Source organism: Pogona vitticeps, chromosome 14 (assembly GCF_051106095.1).
Source record: "Pogona vitticeps strain Pit_001003342236 chromosome 14, PviZW2.1, whole genome shotgun sequence".
In the NCBI taxonomy this organism is placed as follows: Eukaryota; Metazoa; Chordata; class Lepidosauria; order Squamata; family Agamidae; genus Pogona; species Pogona vitticeps.
The window spans coordinates 19,196,478-19,219,022 of NC_135796.1; the positions used below are offsets into that span (position 1 = coordinate 19,196,478).

General features: G+C 50.0%; 1 protein-coding gene across 5 annotated transcripts in view; it reads left to right on the forward strand.

The window, feature by feature from the left end:
- Positions 1 to 1,868: 1,868 nt before the first annotated feature.
- Positions 1,869 to 22,545, forward strand: part of MYO1H (myosin IH) — a 34,707-nt gene continuing 14,030 nt past the window's right edge. The window contains exons 1-13 of one of the 5 annotated variants that reach the window (XM_078381827.1): positions 1,869 to 1,960; positions 14,167 to 14,328; positions 14,876 to 14,991; positions 16,037 to 16,235; positions 16,940 to 17,020; positions 17,390 to 17,569; positions 18,209 to 18,307; positions 18,801 to 18,914; positions 19,084 to 19,155; positions 19,253 to 19,372; positions 19,846 to 19,913; positions 20,467 to 20,572; positions 21,257 to 21,337. In XM_078381827.1, coding sequence (XP_078237953.1) covers positions 14,203 to 14,328; positions 14,876 to 14,991; positions 16,037 to 16,235; positions 16,940 to 17,020; positions 17,390 to 17,569; positions 18,209 to 18,307; positions 18,801 to 18,914; positions 19,084 to 19,155; positions 19,253 to 19,372; positions 19,846 to 19,913; positions 20,467 to 20,572; positions 21,257 to 21,337 — 1,362 coding nt within the window. In that variant the 5' untranslated portion in view covers positions 1,869 to 1,960; positions 14,167 to 14,202. Of the gene's footprint in view, positions 2,130 to 2,164; positions 4,492 to 4,634; positions 6,494 to 13,165; positions 13,239 to 14,166; positions 14,329 to 14,875; positions 14,992 to 16,036; positions 16,236 to 16,939; positions 17,021 to 17,389; positions 17,570 to 18,208; positions 18,308 to 18,800; positions 18,915 to 19,083; positions 19,156 to 19,252; positions 19,373 to 19,845; positions 19,914 to 20,466; positions 20,573 to 21,256; positions 21,338 to 22,545 lie in introns of those variants that run through there. The other 4 variants (XM_078381826.1, XM_072983198.2, XM_020801896.3 and 1 more) reach the window with 4 other exon arrangements.

The following is a 22,545-nucleotide window of genomic DNA, read 5'->3' on the forward strand; positions in this document are numbered from 1 at the left end:
CCTTAAGCCATTAATCTGGACAAAGACGGCCATGCTCAATTTATTTTCCCCTGGGTGTGACATCAAATAGATTTTCCACCCTTCATCTCTCCAGAGGTGGGAGATTTTTCCCCCCCTCGGCCTTCATGGAGAGAATCAATTCGGTGAATGAGGACAGAGGGAAATGCAGCAGGAGAACGGCATGGGATTTTATTGGCATTTTTGTATGTGATTTCCTTCCTACTTCCTTATTTAATAACGGGGTTTCTGGAGACCGCCTGAAGCTCTGATGACCCATGTACTCTTGCCAGGTCCCTTCCACTGACCCCAGCCATAGCCCCTGCCCTAGTTCACCTACCAGACAAAAAGGAACCCATTCCAAGAGCTATCATCCTCCATTATCGCTAACCAAGCCCGACAGGTGGAGACGGGCCTCATTATTTTTAATTGGGTCCTATAGTCCTGCAGTTAAATAAAACACAATAGAGCCAGTCATTGAGGAAGTCCTTCTGGAGGAGACCCATTGAATTAATGGAAGCTGGACCAGAGCAAGCCAGGGTCTCTCATTCATTTCAACAGACCTCCTGCTGGACAACTAGCCGGTGGTGGACGGTGCCCGCCCCAGCACCAGGCTGATTGTTTGTACATTTCGGTATGGGACGGTAAAGTCCGTACTCGAAGGGGCCAGGTTCAAGTTCTCCTCTCTTTCTCTGTTTTTAAAAATAGTGGCTAGCATCACCTTCATATTTGAAATCTCGTAAGATTTTTCCCGCTCTAGGAAAACCCCAGCCTGTGACCCGTAGAAGACGAGGCGTGGCGCGGGGGGTTGGGTGTTAAATGCGATTTCCCTTCTGCAAACGGGATTGTGGCAAATCTCTCTTAAACGCTGTGAGCCGGAAAAAGAGAGAGCATGATCCGCTCGCCTGTCCACCATCCCGTGTATCGTTCCCAGGACATCCCATCCCGCTCCTTATAAACCTCTTTTTATCATTATGAATGTCTTGAAGGAAAGCTGTCTTAATAAGGAGAGCCTTCCTGTGCTTAATCGCAAGCCTGCACGTTCAGTCCATTTGGGGGGCTTTAAAAAGTTTTTACTTGGAAGGCAAACCCGTTAGTTTTTGGGGGGTCCATTCAGTCTGTTTGACCAAGATTGGTCAAGTTTTATGATGCTCCAAAAAATTGGAAACGTTTCCATTTGGGTTTTGCTTCATTTCCTCCTTTGTCTCTTAGCATTAGCCATTGCAAATCCTGCACATCAAATTATTTTGTTCACACTCCCATCAATAGAAGAATAATACTTTGATGTCCTCTATCCTCTGTGGCATCGTGAAATAAGGTGTCTGCTTTTCCTGGCAATAACATTTCTTGTTGGGAACAGGACATAAATCGGAGGGGACTCGATGGCACCAGACAGCAATGACAGTGTCGGAAGCATCCTCATCTTGATGGGAATCAGGAGAAGGGATGTTTAGTGGGTTACCTAGGACCAGGAGTTTGGGGTTTTTCTTTCCACTGCTCAGTTCTATTTGATAAAGTCTAGAAAGAGAGTGACGGAGAAAGATTGAAGAGATAAATTTTGAAAAGTAGGAGTGAAGGTATAGGTGGCCACCTGTGATCTCAGTCTCTCTTGGGTCACCCCCTGGAAAACCCCCCCCCCATCAAAAAAGGCCAGGAAAAGACAGCTGGAGAGGATGGCCAGTATAACAGGGCAACAAAGAGCTCCTTCAGGCCTTAGCCGAAGCTGGGCCACTGCAGGAGGAACATCTTAGAAGGGAGGGACCGACTGAAGTCCGATCGGGAGTGGATCTCTCCAGAGGGTGAGAAGGCCAAAGATGGAGCCCCATTGATCTCTCTCTCTCTTTCTCTCTCTCTCTCTTTCCCAGATCTAACACAAGGTGAATCGGGCCAGGTTGTCATCTCAATATTTTCAAGCACGTTAAGAAAACCTGCAGCCAACCAAACCAAACCCCAAGCTTCTCTGGTATGTGTTGTCTTGTTACGTCCAGACGTTTACCCCCCCAAGGGCTCGGCTGGTTTGCATCAATCTGCGTGTCCTAATGGAGAGGTACAGAAGACAAAGGAGAAACGCTTCTGCTCCTCCAAGCCCAATTGCAGTCCTTCTCCTATGGGTGAGGAAGATTATGGCAAAGGTGAGCCACTACTGGGTCTATCGTCCAGGGACAGCGCACTGTGGATGATGGGCTGCCTCCAGGTCCTGACAACCCTCTGGGTGGTGTGGTGTTCTTTTTTAATATATGTTTAAATCAACATACAAAACAGCCTTTTGCAGAGAGGACACCTTTCAGAGGACACCTTTCAAAAGAGGACTCTCCTCTCAGCAGACCTCAAAACCATGGACTGTGCTCTATAAAAGTGGTCACGCAAGGTGGCTGTGTTGCATGCAAGGAGGAATTGGGTTAAGCATGTTTTGCTGTCCAGTAATCCTTCCCGATCCGTCCTCTCCGGCCCATATCCATCATCTCACCCAGTGCAGCTTTGGGGAAAGATCTATTTCACCAGAAGGGATATTTTGTTCTCTGTTAGATTCCAGCCTGCTTTTAACTTTTCTTTGTGACAGTGGCTGGCCATTTTTAAATCACGACAGTTTTAAGGCATTGTTTTGTTTTTGCTATGCTTACATAAATAACAAAATTTTGAGACTTTATGGAGCAGGACTGGGAACCATATTTCTTCAAAACGTAGACCTATACCTTGTATTTCATTTAATATTGGTGAGTTGTGGGGCTCTGGATTGCTCTGAAACACGATGACGGATGGGGGGAAAGAAAGATTAAAAGACAGCAGCTAGTCCTGTTTATTCTGCCTGAATCCTTAATGGTGCAATAAAACCCTACTTATTGCTTGTAATATTCAGAATTAATGACTGTGGCGCTGAATAATTGATGGCCATTTTAACGCAAGCAAGAATTCAATTAAATTCAAACAAGAGACACCCAGCCATGTGGGTAAAGAATTCCCTCTTTTCCATTTTGTATGACTGCAAACAATATGCGTCGGATCCGGTCACTCAAGACAGCTGGCAATGAAATGGGTGCGTGAGAGAGAGACAGGGAAGCCGAGTGGGTATTAGGTTGCTTAAGAGTCATTCATCGTGTCTTTGAGCAAGGCAGAAATCCGAACTCTGGGAATGGATCGTTGGCGACAGAGACCTCTCCCCTTGGAAGATGGATCAAGGCAAAGCTTACCCTGGCCTGCGAAATGTCACAGGAATTATTGGGCCATCGGGCAGAGGGAGTGTTGGGAGCTGCTTGACGAGTCCTTGATGCATCCCCCGGTTGGGGAGCATGGCCTCCGACGAGCATCATGGGCGTTGCTAGAGGACGAAGACACTCTGCTGAAAAGTAGGGCATCTGTTGAGGAGAACCGTGGTTTCCAAATGCACGGTCTAGACGTATGCAGGGAGATGCCCTTGAATGGCTCTTGCTTGTAAACTGGATTGACCTCAGAGTGGTTTTTCTCCCGTGTACACAGAATGTGCAGTTGTCCAAGTTACTGCCCACACGAGCATCTGTATTGTCCCGGGCGAACCTTCTACCAACTCTACTAAAGAATAGGGGCACAGGGTGGGATTAGTTTTGAATCTCTACCAAAGGGCACGCCTTGACTCGCAAAGAGTCACTGTTTGCCTCCGTCCATGTGGAATAATAATAAGAATGCCCCAGGGTATAAACAGTGGATTGGATGATCATCCTTCAGATTGGAATCGTAACTCTATCTGTTTCTTAGCCTAACTGTGGAGGTTCGTCCGGGTAAGACTCGAAGACACGATCAGCATCAAGTGGCAATCAAAGCAAAAGTTTGCACACCCTCCTTGTGCCTTTTTCCTCTCCACGTGTCTCCTGCAGACCACGGAATTTGGAATTACAGCGTCCTTGAATTATTCAGCACATTAAACGTTCACAAGTTGTCCTTCTATCAGCCCCAGTTCCCTGGACTTTGAATTTTTAAGCGTCGGCCGAGTTGGACCAAACTGGCGAGGAAAGATCCTGTGACACGACCATACATTATTAACTCTGAAGCCGGCACCTTGGTTTGGTTTCTTTTGAGCTGCGAAAAGTCGTTTTGAAGGGCCTAGCCAAAATGAGGCAGGGGTGGAAAAAAAAGGGTAAGAGGATAGCCCAAAATCCCCACCTCCGTTGGGTGACTCCAGCTGATTTTGGAGGGGAGCCATTCGTCCTTAATATGCAACGGTGGCTAATTAAAGATCAGCCGTGGGTGCAATATAATCTCAAAAGAAGGTCCGGTTTCTCGTTCTTATCTGGAGAAACAGGCCAGCAGAGTGTGTCCGGTTGCCCAGAGGGCAAAGCCACCACCGACAGGCCCTATGAATTATTGAGCTCTCTCCACTGCGATGGAAAAGTCATTTTGCAGAACGAACCTGGCGTTCTGTCATGCTACGCTGGATCCTGAAACCCCTGGCAAAGCCAGTTCTGAATGGCCCAGACAGAAGCCTTCTTTGAAACGGGTGTGCGCAGCGGGATGGCTTCCCAGGTAAAGGTGGATGACGGGTCGTGGCTCTACTGGCGGAGAGACCTGGCGGCCCTGCCCCCTGCCTCTCGGGGGGGGGGCTTCACCAAGGCTTGTTTCTGGCTTCACCCCTTGTGAGCCGCTGTGGTTTAGGACTTGGTGGGCGAGCGGGCAGGACCTCCAGCGCTCCCCTCTCTCTTGTGGCGTCAGATGGCCAGAGAGGGAGGTTTGGGCAAGTGAGTAAGGCATGGCAGAACGTTGGAGGATTCTCCCGGGTCTCAGGCAGCCTCCGTTCTTAGCCTCAACTGGAGATGCCAGGAATTGAACCCTGAACCTTGAAGGCACAGCTTGGACATAGTAGGAAGTCATGAGCCGCGTTCGGTGGGCCATCCAGGGAAAATGGTTTCGGAACTCAAGAGTGCTCCATTATAGTACTGAAAATGGTCTTCCTTCTGCTGTTCGTTGGTTGGTTTTCAACCACGTCTCTTTCTCTGTAGTGGAGCAGAAGTTGTAAAGATGACAAAAGGGGTAGGATTGCCGAGTCTTAGGGTCGTGCCTGAAGGAAGGGAAAATAAATTAGTTTTTTGTTTGCATGTAAGGCGGCTTCAAAGTTTTAGCCACCATCTCTCTCTCTTTCTGGCTGCTGACCTGGCCACCCTATAGAGAGAGATCAGACGGTCGTAAATTTAACCCGAGGGCAGGATGTTTCCTTGATTTCTGCTTGTCCAACTTCCTGTGATGCTGCAATATTTTTTTTAAAAAAAATCTAATTTTCTAATGCAGTCAGCTGTGAAGCAGTAAAGGACAACATCTATTCAGGTATTTATTTATCTCGTAAATCAGCCCGCACAGTAGGAAAGCTTTCTGCAACCCGGTGCCCTCCCGATACATCGGACTACAAGATCAACAGCTTGTTTCAGCATGATGGGTGTTGTGGTCCAAGCACATCTGGAGGGCAGGAGGCTGCGACGTTGGCTGCCGCAGTAACTGCTGCCAAGGAAATGCAATGGCTGAGTTAAGAGCAGAGATTTCTTACACCCTAACCATGTTCTTGAAAAAGATATTCCATAGAATGTCACTTTTGCCGCTGATCCGGTTGACAATTAAGTTTTCCCACAGAGATAAGGGGTGAATAATGTTTCACCTGCTTCAGGTCTGTATCCCTGGCTACTGCGCAGAAAAGCAGGTGGGTGGATCTGGAAAAGAAAAACACACCGGCGCCTGTATTGGAGGGGCTTCTTCTGATGCCGGGAGATGCTGCTTATTTATTTCAGAAGATTTCTCTCTAGCTTTCCTCCACTAGGGAAGAAATCTCAGCACGGTTTCAGGAACCCCAGCCATAAGCCGACAGAATAAAATAACCGGGGACAATAGTTATCCTTTGCATATGTTATCAAATAGAAAGAAAGAAAGTTGCTTTAATAGCTTGCAATAAGGATGCAGTGAAAAACAGCAAAAGCCATTAAAATCAATTCGTTAGAACCAGGGAGGTGGAAAAGGTTACCCGTGAGGGAAGGGAACTAGGGAAATGTTGACCAAGAGTTTTGCAGTTGTGCAGAAGAAAAAGAAACTAACTTCCGGCACCTTGAAGACGAGCATCGTGAGTTTTTGCAGATCGCCACCCGTCTCCTTAGTTTCCTTTGGCGAGGAAAAGACCCTCGGGACCTCAGGTGCTCAGCCTGGGATCCACCCCTTTGATCTTCTGGGTTTGCTTTGCTGACACCCACCCACAGACCTTTGAAATCCCTCTAATTGCTGCCAGCAATTAAAAAATAAAAGGAGAGCCACCTGCCCACCCAACCCCCCCCCTCTTCCCAAGTCAGCCAAGGTTGAGCCAACCCAACCCACCAGGCCACAAAGTTTGGAAGTGTGGCTTTTTCTTCCCCGCCGCCGACCACCACAGCTTCAGAACTTTTGGCCACGTTGGCCAGGAAACCTGGAGAGGGCTTCCGTGGAGGAAAGGAACTTTTCCAAGCCACCTACGCTACGCCCGGGCAGCCCCCTCCGGAGTGCAATGGAAGAGGCAGTAAGTGTCCGGCATTCGGACGTCCGGAGGAACTGGAGAGGCCAAAGCCAACCTACGGCAGGCTGGATGATGGCCACCCCTTGGGCCTCAGGGCGGAGGTCGCCCACCTGGACGGGCACTGTGTGTGTGTGTCTGTGTGTGTGTTTGTGTGTTTGTGTTTGTCTTTTTAAGGCTGGGAGAAGGCATCTTCTAGGTATCTCTGAAGTTTATCTCCTAAGTATCTCAGGCATTTCTCAAGGTTATCTTCTAGATATCTCCGAGGTATTTCTGAAGGTAATCTAAGTATCTGAGGTTCTTCTGCAGGTAATCTTCTAAGTGTCTCCGAGGTATTCTTCTGAAGGCTATCTTCTTGGCATCTCCGAGCGGGATCTTCTTACACGGAAGCAGGTCAAGGTATCTCCTACATGTGGAAGCCAGACAAGGAAGATGGGATTTGAAACCGGTCTGTGCTGGGCTTCATGGTAGCCATGTTCGGCTTAAGTGGGGGGTTTTTTTGGGGGGGGAGAGCCCTTTGGCTGGCTCGAGGGTGTCTGTGGCTTTGCCACCACCATTGGCTCCCTTGAGGGGTCCCTCGACACCCCCAAAGGGGTCGTGAAGGCGCTGCCACGGGCCTGGGATCCCGAAGTCTTGCCAGCCCCTCCGAGAGCAGGCAAAGGCCACCCCCGCTTAAGCCTTGCTGGCAGGTTCCGTCCTGGAAGCCCCATTTCTGGGCCTTTCCTCCCGAGGTGTCATCTTTTTTTTTGCAAAGACGCCTTCTGGGAGGGAGGGTGAGTGCATTCCCTCAGGTGGCCCTGGGGAAGGAAGGCATCAGACCTGCAGCTCATTGCCCGGGCGTCTTCCCTCTCACCTCAGGAGGAGGAACGAGAAGAGAGAAAGGAGGAGAGGCTGCAAAGCCGACACAGAGTCTTGTGGCACCCTTCAAGCCGGCCCAGTTGACGGGCCATAATTGGCTTTTCCTTCCAATCCTCGGCACGTGGGCCCAGCAAAGGGCTACTTTAAAGGTGCTGCAAAACGGGCATCGCAGAAGAGAGGCACAGCTACCCTCTCCCCTTAGGAAGAGCTGCGGCTGCTTCAGGTGGCAGGTTTCGGTTGTCCTCTTCGTTTTACGTATATCTGTCTTTGCCGCCAGGAACCAGGGCCAAAGCTTGTACGCTTTCCTGCCTCATGGGGAGGAAGGAACTGGGCGCGCCTGGACTGGGGCGGGTGGGCACAGAGGTCCTCTTGGCTGCCTCGCCCCAGGCAGCAAAATGTCTTGGGTCAGCCTGTGGGTGATGCCACTGGCATAACACATAACTCCTGGATCTGGAGGCAGAGGGAGGTTTTCCTCGTGGTCGTGCGGGATTGGGTTGGGGGAATAATGTCAGCACCTGTAATTAGGAAGGAATTTATGTGCTCCTCTCTGGCAGAAGGCCATCTGCTCTCTTCTGATAGTTTAACAGCAGATGTTAAGTGAGTTTTGCGTCAATAAACTCCCGTTACCGAGTAGGAAAAGCAGAGCTCTGCGTAACTCTTGCGGACGGAGGATTTCTGGAGAGAAGGATGCTCTCCAGCGGTGGACCGTCTCCCCGTGTGTTAATTTTAGATTAAGGAAGGGATTTCAGAGGTAGAGCAGAAGGACTTTGACCCCTCCTTTTCAGCAACCTCAAGCTCTTAATACTGTAGTGATCTGGACGGACCACTATTCTCGCTTTACAGCTCAGGCAGTTCCCTATAACCGTAGGCAGCGGTCCTCGTAGCCTGGTTTATGCCAGCACCTTGATCCGAGTCTGGAAATAAATGTGAACGCTCTCATTCATAGTGTTCCTTGATGTTCCTCTGTTGCAAATCCACAGTTCTTTTTGTGGCTTTCTGTCCTGGATATTTTTTACAAGAGCAGTTAGGAACATAATGCCCGCCTGCCTCTTGATTAGCAGAGGCAGAATAAATTATGCATACACAGCCACTATATGTAAAATCACATCAGTGTGTATAACGAGCGCAGATTCGAAGGCACCGTTTGCCAGAAGGAAGCAGGGATTTCCTTTAAAAGCAATGTTTCGTTATAGGCCGTGTCTGCAGTGCAGAATGTCCAAAATTCCCTTTCTGAGTCTCCGTGTTATGTTAACATCAAGCCCCCCCCTCCAATTTATGGGGGCTTTAGCAATTAACAACCTCTGAAAGGCCCTGTCCCTAACAGATCCATTCAGGTCTTGCAAACTCAGGGCCGTGGTTTCTAGCATTGGATCGACCCGTCTCTCATTAGATTTACCTCTTTTCCTACCACCTCCCACTTTTGCTAGCAGGAGTGTCTTTCCAGGGCTTCTTCCAAGGATGCGGCCAAAATAATGGTTGCCTTAGCTTAGTCCTGATCACTTCTAGGGAGGAGAAGTCGGGCTTGGTTTGACGGTGCGCCCGTTCATTTGTCTTTTCAGTGGCTCTCGGTGCCTGCAAGACCTTCCTCCTCCAAGGTCCTTTGTCTTTTTGCTCCTCAGCTGGCTTCAACATCCAACTTTTGCATCAGCACATCTGGAACACCATAATATTCCTTTTGGTTTGCTTTGCTTGCTTCCCTGTGGTTTGGCCTTCTTGAGCCGCTTCAACCCCAAATGCGTGGTGGGTTCAGCGACGTTCTTCAAGCGACAGGGGCGAGAGACCCATTTTCACTTTGCTTTGCGATGTGTGTGTGTTTTTTTTGGTAGGAAGATATGGATGGAAAAAAGCAGGGAGCCTTGCTTCTTGTCAAAACCGTGTTTTGTGTGCATGGCCGCGGTTCAGAGCATCGGGATTACAGGCGCAAAGGATCCCTACCCTCATTTTTGATGAACATTGTGTCTTTCTTTTCTTTAAATCACAGCGTCTCTTGACCTGACCCGGCAAGGAGATTGTTTCGTTAAAGCTGACACTGCCTGAATGGGACTCTCCCTTTCTCCTCACCCCTCGCTCTCTCTTTCTCTCTCTGTCTCTGCAAACCTGCATTCTTTACCTGTCTTCTTGTGTTAAAGTGGGAAAAGGATGGGAGACGGACGGACGGAGGAGGCCGAGATATGGCAGGTGGAACAGAGCCCATCAAGCCACCCTGGCTGGGGCTGAAGGACGGAGGGACCCGGGGCCGGACGGCCGGACGGCCAGCCGGGGCTGAGAGCCGCCTGGAGACCTGTCTTCTCCGAAAGAGTTTCCCCGGACAAATCTCTATTGTTCCCTGTCATCTTTAAATGAGTGTCAAGGCAGGCAGGGGGGCATTGACCGTTAACTGCACAATTTAGCTGGGCTTGTCATGTCCCAGAGCGGCCCCCACCCCACCGTCCAGGGCCGTTTTTTCTCAGCTTAGCCAAGGGCCCCCTCTCTAAATGGGCCGCTCGGGCGGCTTTTGTGCGCGGACTGCCCGGTGTGAAATTTGCAGTGACGTTAAATGTTTTCTAATGAATAATTACTGAAAGGATAAGGAGGGATCTGTGTGTAATGGATTGTAGCGCATTAAAACCTTTTTCATTCAGGGCGGGACACACCAATGTTGTCCTTCACAAGGACCTCGTCTGCCCCCACCCTGGGTTTTATTTTTTTATTTTTTGGGTCAGAAAAGAGCTTTATTTTTTTTTTAAATTCTTCTACTTCTGGAGGATTTTTCTTCTTCTTTTGATTCTCAAGAGGATTATCTGGGAGTCCTTAAAATGCAACGTCCTTCCCCCCACCACCACCTCTTCCCGACTCCCCCCACCCCACCCCCTTCAAATTCTTGATTGAAAAGAGGCCCGTTAGGCCAACGAGGGGCTTTCAAGATGGCAGCCCACGAAGCCCATTGAAGGGTTCAAAGTTTTAGGGGTTTTTAAGGAGAGGGGTTTGAAATCCGGGAGATGTCCGCACTTGGGCGTTGGATTCGGGTGTGTGTGTGTTTCGAAACAGGAGTTTTCCTGGCCTTGATCCTTCTCCTGCTCACACCCTTTGGATCGGGGCCGTGCCAAAGTTACAAAGTAGGAGTAACCCGAAGTGTTTGGGATTGCTGCCGTTTCCCTTGCTTAGCCCGCCGATTAACCTGGAATGGGTTGTTGAGAAAGAAATTCGGCCTATAACCCATGTTTTGTGGGGCGTGCACAGATTTTGAGATGTCCTGCTTAAAATTCTGTGCCAGAGTTAGTTGATGGTATACAACCTTCTCCTGAATCGAGCTTTGAAGTCTGCAACTGCTTTGCAACAACTTTGATTTTGGAGGTGTGGTACACACAAACGTTGACACGTTAAGATGTTTCGAGCAGAGTTTGATCTTTGGGTACCGACGATGCAGCTCAAAACTTGACTTCTGTGTTATTAGACCTCTTCCAATGAATTAAGTACTATGCCTGAGAGTATCGGCTTATTATTTAATTTATTTAGACTATTTTTACCCTGTAAAAAAAGGCCCTAAGGTGGTTTATTAATGTTTGCTTCATTCTCCTCTTTTCCTGCATGTTTTCAAGGGTGTGCACGTGTTTTACCTGCTGGGGACAGAAGTGGCAGAGATGTTGAATTGTCTTTTCAGAAGAATGAGTTCTGAAAAGTTTCTGTAATCCACGGATTACCCCCGTTCCCTTGTATGGGCTTCAGTGAAGTCTAGGCTTGACTACTGCAATGTGCTGTACGTGGGGCAGCCTTGGAAGTCATCTTCGCCATCCCAGTTGGTTCATCCAAACTGGAGCTGCTGGTTTCAGACGGGCTCCGGTGATGAGGTCATTGTCTCGCCCGTGCGGATTCCTGGATTCCAGAGCCTGGAAAAGTTCCTTTTTTTAGACGGCCTGTTTCTGTGACCCCTGCAGGATGGTGAGATCTGTAGTCCAAGGATGTAGCATTTTCCCAAGTTCTGCAGTGAATGCCCTGAGTCTTCTGTAGGGTTCTGGTGTTCTTTCCTTGTATTTTTCCCATTCTTCTCCTAGGGTCATATCGTTTGGAGGCCAAAATTACAATGGAATTGAATATAGATCAGGCGCCTCTTCCCGGAATCCAACAGGGAGGGATTTTTGGCACCCTCTTGTGGGTCAACGACAATATTGCTTCTGGATGATCTCTGTGTGTGTGTGTGTTTAATTTGCTTGATTGGGGAAACCAGAGGCTGGAGGAGTATATATGGTGCCGATTAACAGGACTCAGCCAGAGAGTGTCCCACCCCCCAGTCTCCAGACAAACCATCTGCCCGTCAGGCTGAAATTCAACAGGGGCACTCCCTCTGACCAGGCGAGGAAATCAACGGGGAAAGGCAACCTCTGAAGTGGCCCATCATCCACAGGCTTTCCCATGTGCCGTTTTGTTGCGCTTATAACAATCACTGCAAACGGTGCCTCCGTAGGCATTAATTAGCGACCTGTTGTCCTATGTTTTCTATGTGCAAGTGGCCGCCCTCGTCATCCTCATCATCACCACCACCTTAGAACTGCAGAGCTGAAAGGGGACCCTCTCGATCCTCGAGGAGGCACCGTGGGGGAATCAAACTCTCAGCCGCAGGCTCTGCAGCCAGAGATCTAAACCGCTGAGCTGTCCTGTGTCTGCCCAGGCAGGGAAGCATATAGATATATATAATGTATATATATATTTGCATCGGTTGGTTGGATATATTTGTGCTTGGCTCACACTCTTTCTCTGGCTGCTTGGAAATGTTTCGTGCTCAAATGATGCAACCATTCAGCAAGATTTTTTGCCAGGTGAGGACAGGGGGGTGTCCACTGGAACCAGCCCACTTTGTGGCTGGCCAAGAAAGAAATTGGGGGGGGGGGGGAGAAAAACCAGCCCATCCACATACTCTCCCCCCCCCCTCTGTCTTTTTATATTGGGGTGGGAGGGGAACCTTTGCTTCAGCCGGAACATGAACGTAGCGGCGACCGAAGGCTTTCACGCGGATTGTTGAGTCAGAGGCTGTTGTCAGTGGCAATTCAGTAAAAAGAAATAGGTTAGAGAAATCTGATCCAGTCCGCGGCTACTGGGATTTCAAGTCTGCCCATTCTCTCTCTCTCTCTCTCTCTGGTCTCAAGAGAAGGTAAGGCATTATTTTTCTGTCCGGCACAGAAGCAGCCTTGTGGTGGGTACCGTCTGCTCCTCTGGTCTGTGGCGGTGGACCACGCTTCGTCTTGAATGGGTTTTTCTTCCATTCCTCGGTCCCTTGTCAATCCAGCCTCCTGAGCATGTTAGTTGCTGTTACGCAGAGGGGAGAGAAACGCTAACGTTAAAGTGGGCTGGAGGGCCCGGACGAGGAAGGGGTGGTGGTGGCCGCTGCGTGATGCTAGGTGGGGGTGCAGGAAGCTCCCTCTGCACATGGTCAGAAACCTTATCATTGCTTTAGTGTGTGTGTGTGTGTGAGAGAGAGTGTGTTTTCCTCCTAGAGTATAATCTGCTTTCACTTGAAGCCCTGGGAAGCCACTCCTGCAGAGCATTTTGTGAATTTTATGTAGGGATGAAAGCTCATCTGTCTAAAGAGGAGCTAATATATTTTTTTTCCAGAACCAATGAAGGGTGTGTGAACATCCCACTAGGCTGCAAGCTCCTTCCCCCGCCCCCCTTAAATCCTACTCTGTGTGTGACTCCCTGCTGGATAAAAGGCAAGCGATGGAGAAAAACCCTCCTCCAGTTTTTCCACTGCTTTCCTGGCTGTTCTGGTGAATTCCCGTGGGCGCAGCCGTGTACCCGGTCAGGGCCAACTTTTGCAACAATATGTTTAAAGTCCAGCTGGCGAAACCCCGAAAGGATTTGCTTTGTTGGCTGTGCAGGGAAGCTCGGGAGGAAGAAGACGCCGTTTGAAACCCGGCAAGTAAAGGATTTTGCTCCAAAAAAGCCACTTTTTCTAGGAACATATTCCCCCCCAAAAAAGGGGGTGTTCTCTCTTTTTTAAATCCACTTTTCAGAGTTGGGTGGGTGGGTTTTGTTTCCCGCTGCTGGCAGGCTCAGCCCAATGTGTGGCTTCACGTAAAAGGCCGGCACCTTGGAGCACCAGCCGGAAAACCAAACCAAAAAACAAACTCTGATGGTGTATCCGTCCTGTGCTCCAGATATTTGGGGCCATGGTTTGGTTGTGGATGATGGGACTTGGTACTACCACACCTCTGGGGAGGGGCGGCACCAGTTTGGGAGAAGGTTGTAGCTGAGAGGGTTGAACTGGGGACTTGAAAAGCCTTCCGTAGTGACCGCAGATCGCTTGCTGGGAAGAATAGACCCCTCCATCCTTTGCCCTCCATCGCAAGATAGAGTAACACTGGCCTGCCTTACAAGGTGTGTCGTTCACAAGCTTTCTTTCCGCTCCCCCCCCTTCATTTAATTAAAAACGGAGAACTTTCTAAGCTTTGCAGCTGTTTTCTCATTTCCAGTCTCCCCGAAGTGGAACCATTTTGCAGAAGGAAGAAAGAATTTTCTCTCTCATTTGTTGTTCTGTTTCAGAAGCCCAACTGCAAATGCACGGAGAGAACAGGGTTGGATGTCATTGTTTCCTTCCTTTTCAAAAGAATTCCCGGGGGTTACTAACCTTGGTCCAAGTGAAAGAAGAATCGTTCCCGAATTCTTCAACCTTGGGAAGAGATGTTCTTGTTAGGACATCTGAATAGGCGGTCTTTCTCTCTCCTCCGTGTTCGGGCTTCTTTATCGTTGTTATTCTGCCTAGAGCATATGAAAAATGTGCAGTTCCAGCCCTCTTGGGGAGTATCTCTCATCACCCTCTTCTTTCTCCTTTTCCTCCGGGTCCCTAGATAGAAGCAACGTGGCGGAAGCCTCACCAGCTGAACATGGAAGGGGCTCTGATCGCCCGGGACCGAGTTGGGGTTCAGGACTTCGTCCTCCTGGACTCCCACACGAGCGAATCGGCTTTCCTGGACAACCTCCGGAAGCGATACCGGGAGAACCTGATCTATGTACGTCAAGACCCGTAATGGGGCTTGTTGGCCTTTGGTGTGCTTTGTAATCCCCTCCTGATAAAAGAGAGTACGGGGTGGATAGAGAGGGATGTGCTGCCGTGGAGATCTGGATGGGATGAGCTGGAAGGAGGGTGGGAGAGTGATGTTGGGGAACACGGGATGGTGGCCGAGACTAGGTTGGGATATATGCAGAGATTTCTGCCTGAGGGTGAGCCCTCCATCTGGAATGGCCGGGCTTCCTGCTCAGATTCTCTTTCAAGAATGTCATGGAGAGTGTTGGGACCCTCTAGCCGTTCTTCGACTGAAATTCCCTGAATCCTTGCATTGGATGGGAATTGTCAGCACAAGATACCTGGAAGGTCACTGTGCCCTGCCTCTGGTAGGGATGGTAATAGGGGAGGATCATGGCATCCCATAGATTCTGACCTGAACTGTGCCGAGCATCACCTGAGCTGACCTACTTCATCCCCTCGGGGTGAGCTTCTTAAGAGCCAGCTGCTCTTTTCTCGCCTCCGTAAAAACGCTGCTTGTTCTTCTCCCTTAGACCTACATCGGGACTCTCCTGGTGTCCGTGAACCCCTACAAGGAGCTGGGCATCTACACAGCCAAGCAGATGGAGCAATATAAGGGTGTCAACTTCTTCGAGCTGCCTCCCCACCTGTAAGTGGGCATCATCCGGAGCTCCTTCGTGGAGTTCCGGCTGTCCTTCTTTCTTAATTATTTTTTTAAGGAGATAAATGAGAGAATATTTAAGATGGAAAAGGGTCCTGCAGCTCAGAGCGGAAAACAGATCTTGAATCCGCCCATCTGGGTGGAAAGGAGGAAGAGTTTGATGGCCCCTCATGTAAGGACCTTGAGGAAGACGCCACGTCCCTCGCCTTCTAGCCCCATCCTGCTGAATCCTGACTGGTGGCCATCACCAGTAACCCCAGAAGAGGCCAGAGAAGCCTCCAAAAATAGAAACCTATGAGTCTAGGAAGCTTGCCGTAAACAAAACGGTTGTCTTTAAGGTGCCTTAAACCTCTCGGTCGCTTTTGCTGGTGCTTCCCTCTTAGTCTTCGATCCCAGCATTCACGAGGCATGACCGTTTGCCGTTTTTGAAATAAGATTCCTCGTGTGTGTTAGGATGGGATGTCAAAACCACAGAGGACGGTCACCTTGCTGTGTTCCCGTCAGGCCCCTTCTGACTTCACGGTGACCCTCATTAGGTTTCTGGGGTGAGTGCGATGTTGCCAGGTGTGGTTTTAACATCCCCACCCCAGTGAGCTTCCATGGCTAAGGTGTGCATTTGAACCCATGTCTCCCGGGTCCTAGTGTAAGACCCTTTCCATTACACCGCCTCTCTGTTCTTGACCCCGCTCTATTCTTGATCGGAGACTAACCGACTTGATTTCTCACAAAGTTTCGTGGACCGCAGCCGGTGCGTCAAACGCAACACACAAAAGCCGACGGCCATTAAAACGTGTTCCTCTTTAAGGTGATGCCAGGCTCTTGGTCAGTTTTGCCGCAACGGACTTAGCAAGGTTTACCTGTCCCTTGACCTGTGCCCACCTGGATGGGTTGAGTTGGGGGGGGTGTCACAGTTTCAAGCTTTAAACCCGTCTTGACACGACCGGACACAAGCTGAGGATGCTGTGGGGGGTTCCTCTCCCAAAGGGCACGTGCTCGCCTCGCGGGCCATGGGTGTATTGTGTGTCTTCTCCAGTTACGCCATAGCCGACAACGCCTACCGCGTCATGTGCACGGAGTACAACAACCACTTCATCCTGATCTCCGGGGAGAGCGGAGCCGGGAAGACGGAAGCCTCCAAGAAGATCCTCCAGTTCTTCGCCATGACTTGCCCCACCACCGAGCAACTGCAGATCGTCCGAGACCGCTTGCTCCTCTCCAACCCTGTGCTGGAGGTGAAGTGGAAACGCAGTTTGGTTTGGGCTTCTAGGCTAGAGTAGAGCCCTTTGGGACGACTGCGGCCGAGGGTCAAAACGGAGGGTGGTCCTTAGCCTGTCCTTAGGAGCCGCGTGCCCTGGAGAGGGTGTTTTTCTCTAGGGATCCTTGCGTGAAATTTCCCAGCTCTGCCAGGTGACTATGAGCTTGCTTGTGTTTTGAGATGGGTTCCTATTATGATCAGCAAGGGCTTCCCTTGGCTCAGGCGTGGGAGCTTTGAAGGAAAGCGGGACTAGCGAAAGAATGCTTTCGCCACCTCCCAGTTGTGACCCTGGCTTCTCCTTAGGGCCTCCTTGGAGCCTTTCCTTAGGCTGCTCCCCACTTTGCTGGGATGTGATTCCCAAACTGTATGACGGCTGAATGCACCGTCCGTAGTCACATGGGTGTGTGTGTGTGTGTGTGTGTGTGTGTGTGTGTGTGTGGATTGATTTGAGAAATCAGTGTTCACACGGATGCGATGCATTTTGCCTTTTGACCCATAGTGGAACCCTAGCAAATCCTGTGGTATTTGAGGATGCCCTCACAGCCTCAGTTAGATATTAGGCCACCACTTGCTTTCTGGCAGGGAGGAGTCTTCTGTGATGGTATTCTAGGAATATTTATTTCTGGACGTTCAATGGAAAGCATCGGGGTTTCAACATCCTTCTCTCGGTTTTGTCTGCAGGCTTTCGGCAACGCGAAAACTTTGCGGAACGACAATTCAAGCAGGTTTGGAAAGTACATGGACATCCAGTTTGACTTTAAGGTAAAGGATATCTCTCACATGAACACACCGCTTGCGTGCTCGGTCGTGCTGACTTGGGAGATTCTTGGAACTGTCATCCAGGAGAAAAACATAATAACGTTTCTACACTCTGGAGAGACTCCACTTTTAATTTGTCTTATGAAATATCTTTCTCTCTCTCTGCACCTCCCTGGATCTTTCAGTCCGCCTACCCTTCTCCCTTTCTGTTCGTATCAACCAACCTGAGAAAGGCAGCCAATAAATAAATAAATAAGCAAGCAAGCTCATCTGTCGGCTTTACCCCTGTGGTTTGCGTCTCTGTTGTGGCAGACTCTGGCTACACATTGTTGTGTTTCTGGGTTTCTGCACCCCCACCCCCACCCCCTCCAGGGAGCTCCTGTCGGCGGACACATCCTCAGCTACCTGATTGAGAAGTCCCGCGTGGTCCACCAAAATCTCGGGGAACGCAACTTCCACATCTTCTACCAGCTCCTGGAAGGCGGCGAGGAGGAGTTGCTTCAGAAGCTTGGCCTGGAACGCAGCCCTCCGAAGTACATGTACCTGATCCAGGTGAGCGCTCTTGCTGGCCCCCCCCATTGCCGTGAGGACCTTCCGTTACCAAATTTTGTTTACTGAGTCAACTGCCTTTTTAAAGATCTGGTCTTTCCTCCAAAGAGCTCAGGAGCTTCGGCTGCCCTGTATCTGGCTCTGGTGTACTCAGAGGCCGCCTTTCTCCCCCCCCCCAAGTTTTATCTTCACAACAGCCCAGCGAGGTATGACTTGCTGAGGGGTAAAAAGGTTTCTGTGGCTCAGCGGGGACCAGCATCTCTGTCTCCTGTGAGCGAGGGTCAAGTTGCACATTACAGAAGACCTGTCTGTAAGAAAGGGAGTCCCTTAAGTCCTGAAAGACGTCTGATTGTCACAGTGGGAACTCATCAGCCTCCCCTCCCATACTTTGCAAAGGGGTTTGCTTTGTGAATGGTGGTCCAGAAGAGGGAAACAGAGCTTTCCTTGGCAATTCTTGGTTGCTCGGGTGTAAAGGTCTGTCGGACTCTCGTCTCTGGAATGCAATTTTAGCCTCTAACGATGGGTCCCCCCTGGTGTAGACCTCGGCCTCTCTCGACCCCTATGCCTCATGGGCTGCCAGTGCCCTACGGAGACCCGCCTGCAGTGCAGTCCCCCTCCTGCCCTTCCTCTCTCCTCCAACAGGGGCGCTGTGCCAGAGTGTCTTCCATGAACGACCGGAGCGGCTGGAGGACAGTCCAGAAGGCATTTGCGGTCATCGACGTCCGATCGAGAGATGCCGAGGTAGAAGCCAGGGGGGAGAGGCTGAAGGGAATTGCTCTAAAGGGGTGAGCGGGCTGGAATGGGGTCCCTGCTGGATGACAGAAGCAGGGGAAATGTAGAAGCTAAAAAAGCAAAGTGTGCTGCTTATAGGCCCCCCCCATAGCGCTTAAAGCACCCTCGGGGGGGGGGGGTGTTCCAGTTTATTTATGCAGGCTACACATGGCTTCCCTCGCCAGCCATCAAGGGTACTCAATTTACCAACCTCGAAAGGAAGGCTGAGTGAACCTCAAGCTGACTACCTGGGGATTGAACTCAAGTCGTGAGCAGAGTTTTGGCTGCAGTGCGGCAGTTGAACCTCCACGCCACGAGGCTCTTAAAACGACCAACGAGCTGGAAGAGGCCGCTAATCTGAAACAGTTCCTTCAGCCACAGCTTTGGGGGCGGGGGGCGTGTGTTTCTTCTCTTCCTCCTCCTTCTTCTGGAGACCCTTCAGGCTTGCCTCCTGCTTTCACAGAACCTCTTTGGAATCATCGCAAGCGTCTTGCACCTGGGGAACATCCAGTTTGAAGAGGACAGCAACGGCCACGCCATCATCATCACCGGGATGCAGATCAAGTGGATCTCCAAGGTACGGCCCTGGACAGCAGCCCCTGTGGAGCGGAAGGTCATTCGTCCCCGACTGAGGGGCATCTCGCCTCCGCTTGGAGACCTCCAGAGGTGTAGAGTCCACGGTGGTCAGAGATCGCCTGCCTCGCTGTCTTGTAAAGGTTTATAACGGCCTCCTTCCCGCCTTCTAGCTTTTGGGGGTCCACCTCTCCATTCTGCAGGAAGCTCTCACCCACCGGAAAATCGAGGCTCGCTTTGAAGAGGTAGGACGACCACCCTTGTTTTGCAGATGGGAAACTTGGAAGGAGGCGTTCACCCCCTTCCCGGTGTTGACGCTCTGCGTTTCTTTCGTCACCCAAGGTTTTAAGCCCACTAGATGTCGACTTGGCATTTTATGCCCGAGACGCCGTGGCGAAGGCTATCTACGGGCGGACGTTTACCTGGCTGGTCAACAAAATCAACAGCTCCTTAGCTAACAAGGTAGGTCCCTGGTGGTCGTTGGCGTGACACGGCTGTCTTTTGAAATGCGTCAAAACCCGAGGTTGAGCTGCTTTTGCATTTATATTCTGCTCACACATGGAACGCAGTGCCTTCTCCCCTTGGGTCCATCTCAAAAGCATGGCCCTCTCTAACCTGCAAGTCCGAAGTGGGTATAAACCTGTTTCTGCTGCCCGTAGAAATCAGCTCTCCTTCTGGTTAATTTTGATGTGATGCATTTTTAAAAAAATGTACAGAAGAATACTAGTGGAGGAATTAATGTCACAAAGATCGTAGGAAATAAAGTATAATGAATAAGATTAATTATATTAATGATGATGAGGTTTGATATAGCGGGTGGCCTAAGAATCTAGTTTCTGCTTGTGAAATGTAATGTGGAAAGTATGCACAAAGAGGGATCAGAAGTAAGACACTCAGGAACAACCGTATTGTATGACTGTGCCTTTTTTTGGCAGGATTTTACCAAAAAAACAGTGATTGGATTACTTGACATTTATGGCTTTGAGGTCTTTGAGACAAACAGGTGAGTTAACCTACCGTCTTGTCCCTTCCGGGCTCGGTGACAATCGTGGTGCTTTGCGTTAGGGCCATTCTTGAAGGCAGCCTGGAACTTAAATGGGCCCAGGTCACGATCCTAGACTGGCCGAGAAGCCAGCAGGTCGGTGCTGCGGCAAAAATAGCAAATATGATTATATGCAGCAGCAACTGGACCAAGGTACCCTAAGTTACATGAAGCAGAAAGAATTGCATTTTATTTCGTGCAAGCCAATGCTGTCAGTTCTGGGAACTGAGCTGAGGGATGAACCCGCTGGCTTGAAAAATCCCTTCCAACTCTGTTTTATTTATTTATTTATTTATTTATTTATTTATTTATTTATTTATTTATTTATTTATTTATTTATTTATTGGACTTATATACCGCCCCATAGCGCTACAACAAAACATGGTTTTAGTTTAGTTTCCCACGTTGCAAGCAGCGGCGTAACAAAGCTAATCGCCGCGTGTTATTTCCATGGTCTGAAACGAAGGGCGTGTATTTTTGACATGACTCTCTGCTCTTGGGATTTCCCCTCAAGTTTTGAGCAGTTCTGCATCAACTACTGCAACGAGAAGCTGCAGCAGCTGCTGATCGAGATGACCCTGAAGGCAGAGCAAGAGGAATATGAGCAGGAGGGCATTGAGGTAAAGCCATGCTTTGACACACACACACCCACACCCCATGAAGCTCCCCCCTGAGCAGTAAGACGGCTCCTGAGTTTCGCCTGGCTGCCTGTGGCTTTAGGTCTCTGGCTGCAGAGCCTAAGGGATGGGAGTTTGAGTCCTCCACTGGGTTTCCCAGGAGAAGAGCCAGCCTGGGTGGCCTTGGGCCAGCTGGGCAGTTCCATGGATCCTGCCCAGAACAAAGGAATGAGGAAGCACTTCTGTGTAGTCTCTACCTAGAAAAACCCTGAAAAAAATATCACCGTAAATCAGAATCGACTTCACAGCAGGTGGTTATTATTATTTTAGAGAATTTGGGAGAATTTTCCAAAAGAGGCACCCAAACCCCGGAAAACAGAAGTCAAAACTGGACAATTCGGACCCCCTTTCCCTCAAAGCGGGGAGCAGACCAGCTTGGGTGCAGATTTGGCCCCCCTGGACCCTCCAACGTGGCTTAAATTCTCCCTCCAAATCTCGCCTATACAGTATTGCGTTTTGGAAGGGCACAAAGGGGAGGCGGTGACATCGAAGGACCCATCTGCAAATCTTTGTCTAAAGTGGTGTTTTGTTTGCCAGCCCACGGTCCTTTGTGTGTGTGTGCGAGTGTGTGTGTGTGTGTATGTGTTTATGTTTGCCTTCTCTTGACTCTCTCGCTTCGGATTGCAGTGGGAGCCAGTCCCTTATTTCAACAACAAGATCATTTGCGATCTGGTGGAAGAGAAACACAAGGGAATCATTTCCATCCTGGTAAGGAGAAAGATGGGAAAACATGTACTGTACTGTAGGTTACTAGCTGGCGTCTGGTACTGAATTGCTGAGACGTTCTCAATGGGGTTATTAATGTCCTCCTTTTGTACGGCTTAAATCGGATGCCGTTCATGGTTATCAGGTAGTTTTACTGATTATTCAGTGGCCCAAGATCCGGGTGCACCTTGTGGGCTCGGGCGGCCGTCAATTTTTCACAAATTAAAAATCAGTCTTTGGTTTGTACAAGTGGGTTTTTGCTCTGAAAGATTTCCAAAAAAAGAGGAAGATAAAAACACCCCCCCTCTCAAGTTGCCAGTCCCTGAGGGAAAGCCTGCCTGAAGAGGAAGGTCTCATTTGCCTGCTTGTGGAAGGACGGCAAAATGGGGCCCGGCTGGCCTCCAGTGGGAGGGAGTTCCAGAGTCTCTGGGAGCAGCAGCAGCAGCAACAGAGAAGGGCCTTCTCCTGTGTCCCCCCCCACACACACACACTAAGTGCACCTGGAAGGGTGGCGGGATGGAGAGAAAGGCCTCCCCTCATGATCTTAACCCCTGGGCAGGCTCATAGAGGGAGAATGGGGTCCTTGAAAGAGCTTAACGGAGAGCACAAGGGTCCAGATCCGTAGCAAGGACCTTGGATCAGCCCCCTCTCCAAGTTGTGGTGACGGCCGACGGCTCTTGATAGCCCTTTTCCCTTTTGCTGATGATCTGAGGCCACACCGAGAAGCAGGGACTGGATATGAAATCTGGACATAGAAGGCCACCTTTTTTGGGGTGGGTGGGAAATTGCTCTCTGCTCGGCAAACAACGTTGGTGGTTCAGAGGGCGTAACTCAAGAACAAGGCCGGCTCCAAGCCCTTGGTGTGTGTCCCCCCCCCCGTGCCTGCTGACAAGGGGATGATTAATACATGGGCAACCTGAGGCCGGGCTGTCATTATGTGAAATCGCACCAGGCCTTGTGGCTCAAGAGTTTCAAACCGATGCCCTCTGGACCCTGTGATTGTCTTTTGGGGGTGGGGGTTCTGTTTCTCAAAGGCCAACAGCATTTAATTCAAGCTGCAGATTTTCGCTGGGAGGGCTTAATGGCTCCGAGAAGAACTGGACTTTTTGCAAGCCTCTGGTGTTCACGTTGGTGAACCTTATTAGACAGGGATCGTTAATATGAAACTTGGCCACGGGTCTTGCTTTTGTTTTCCTCTCTGCCGTAGAGAC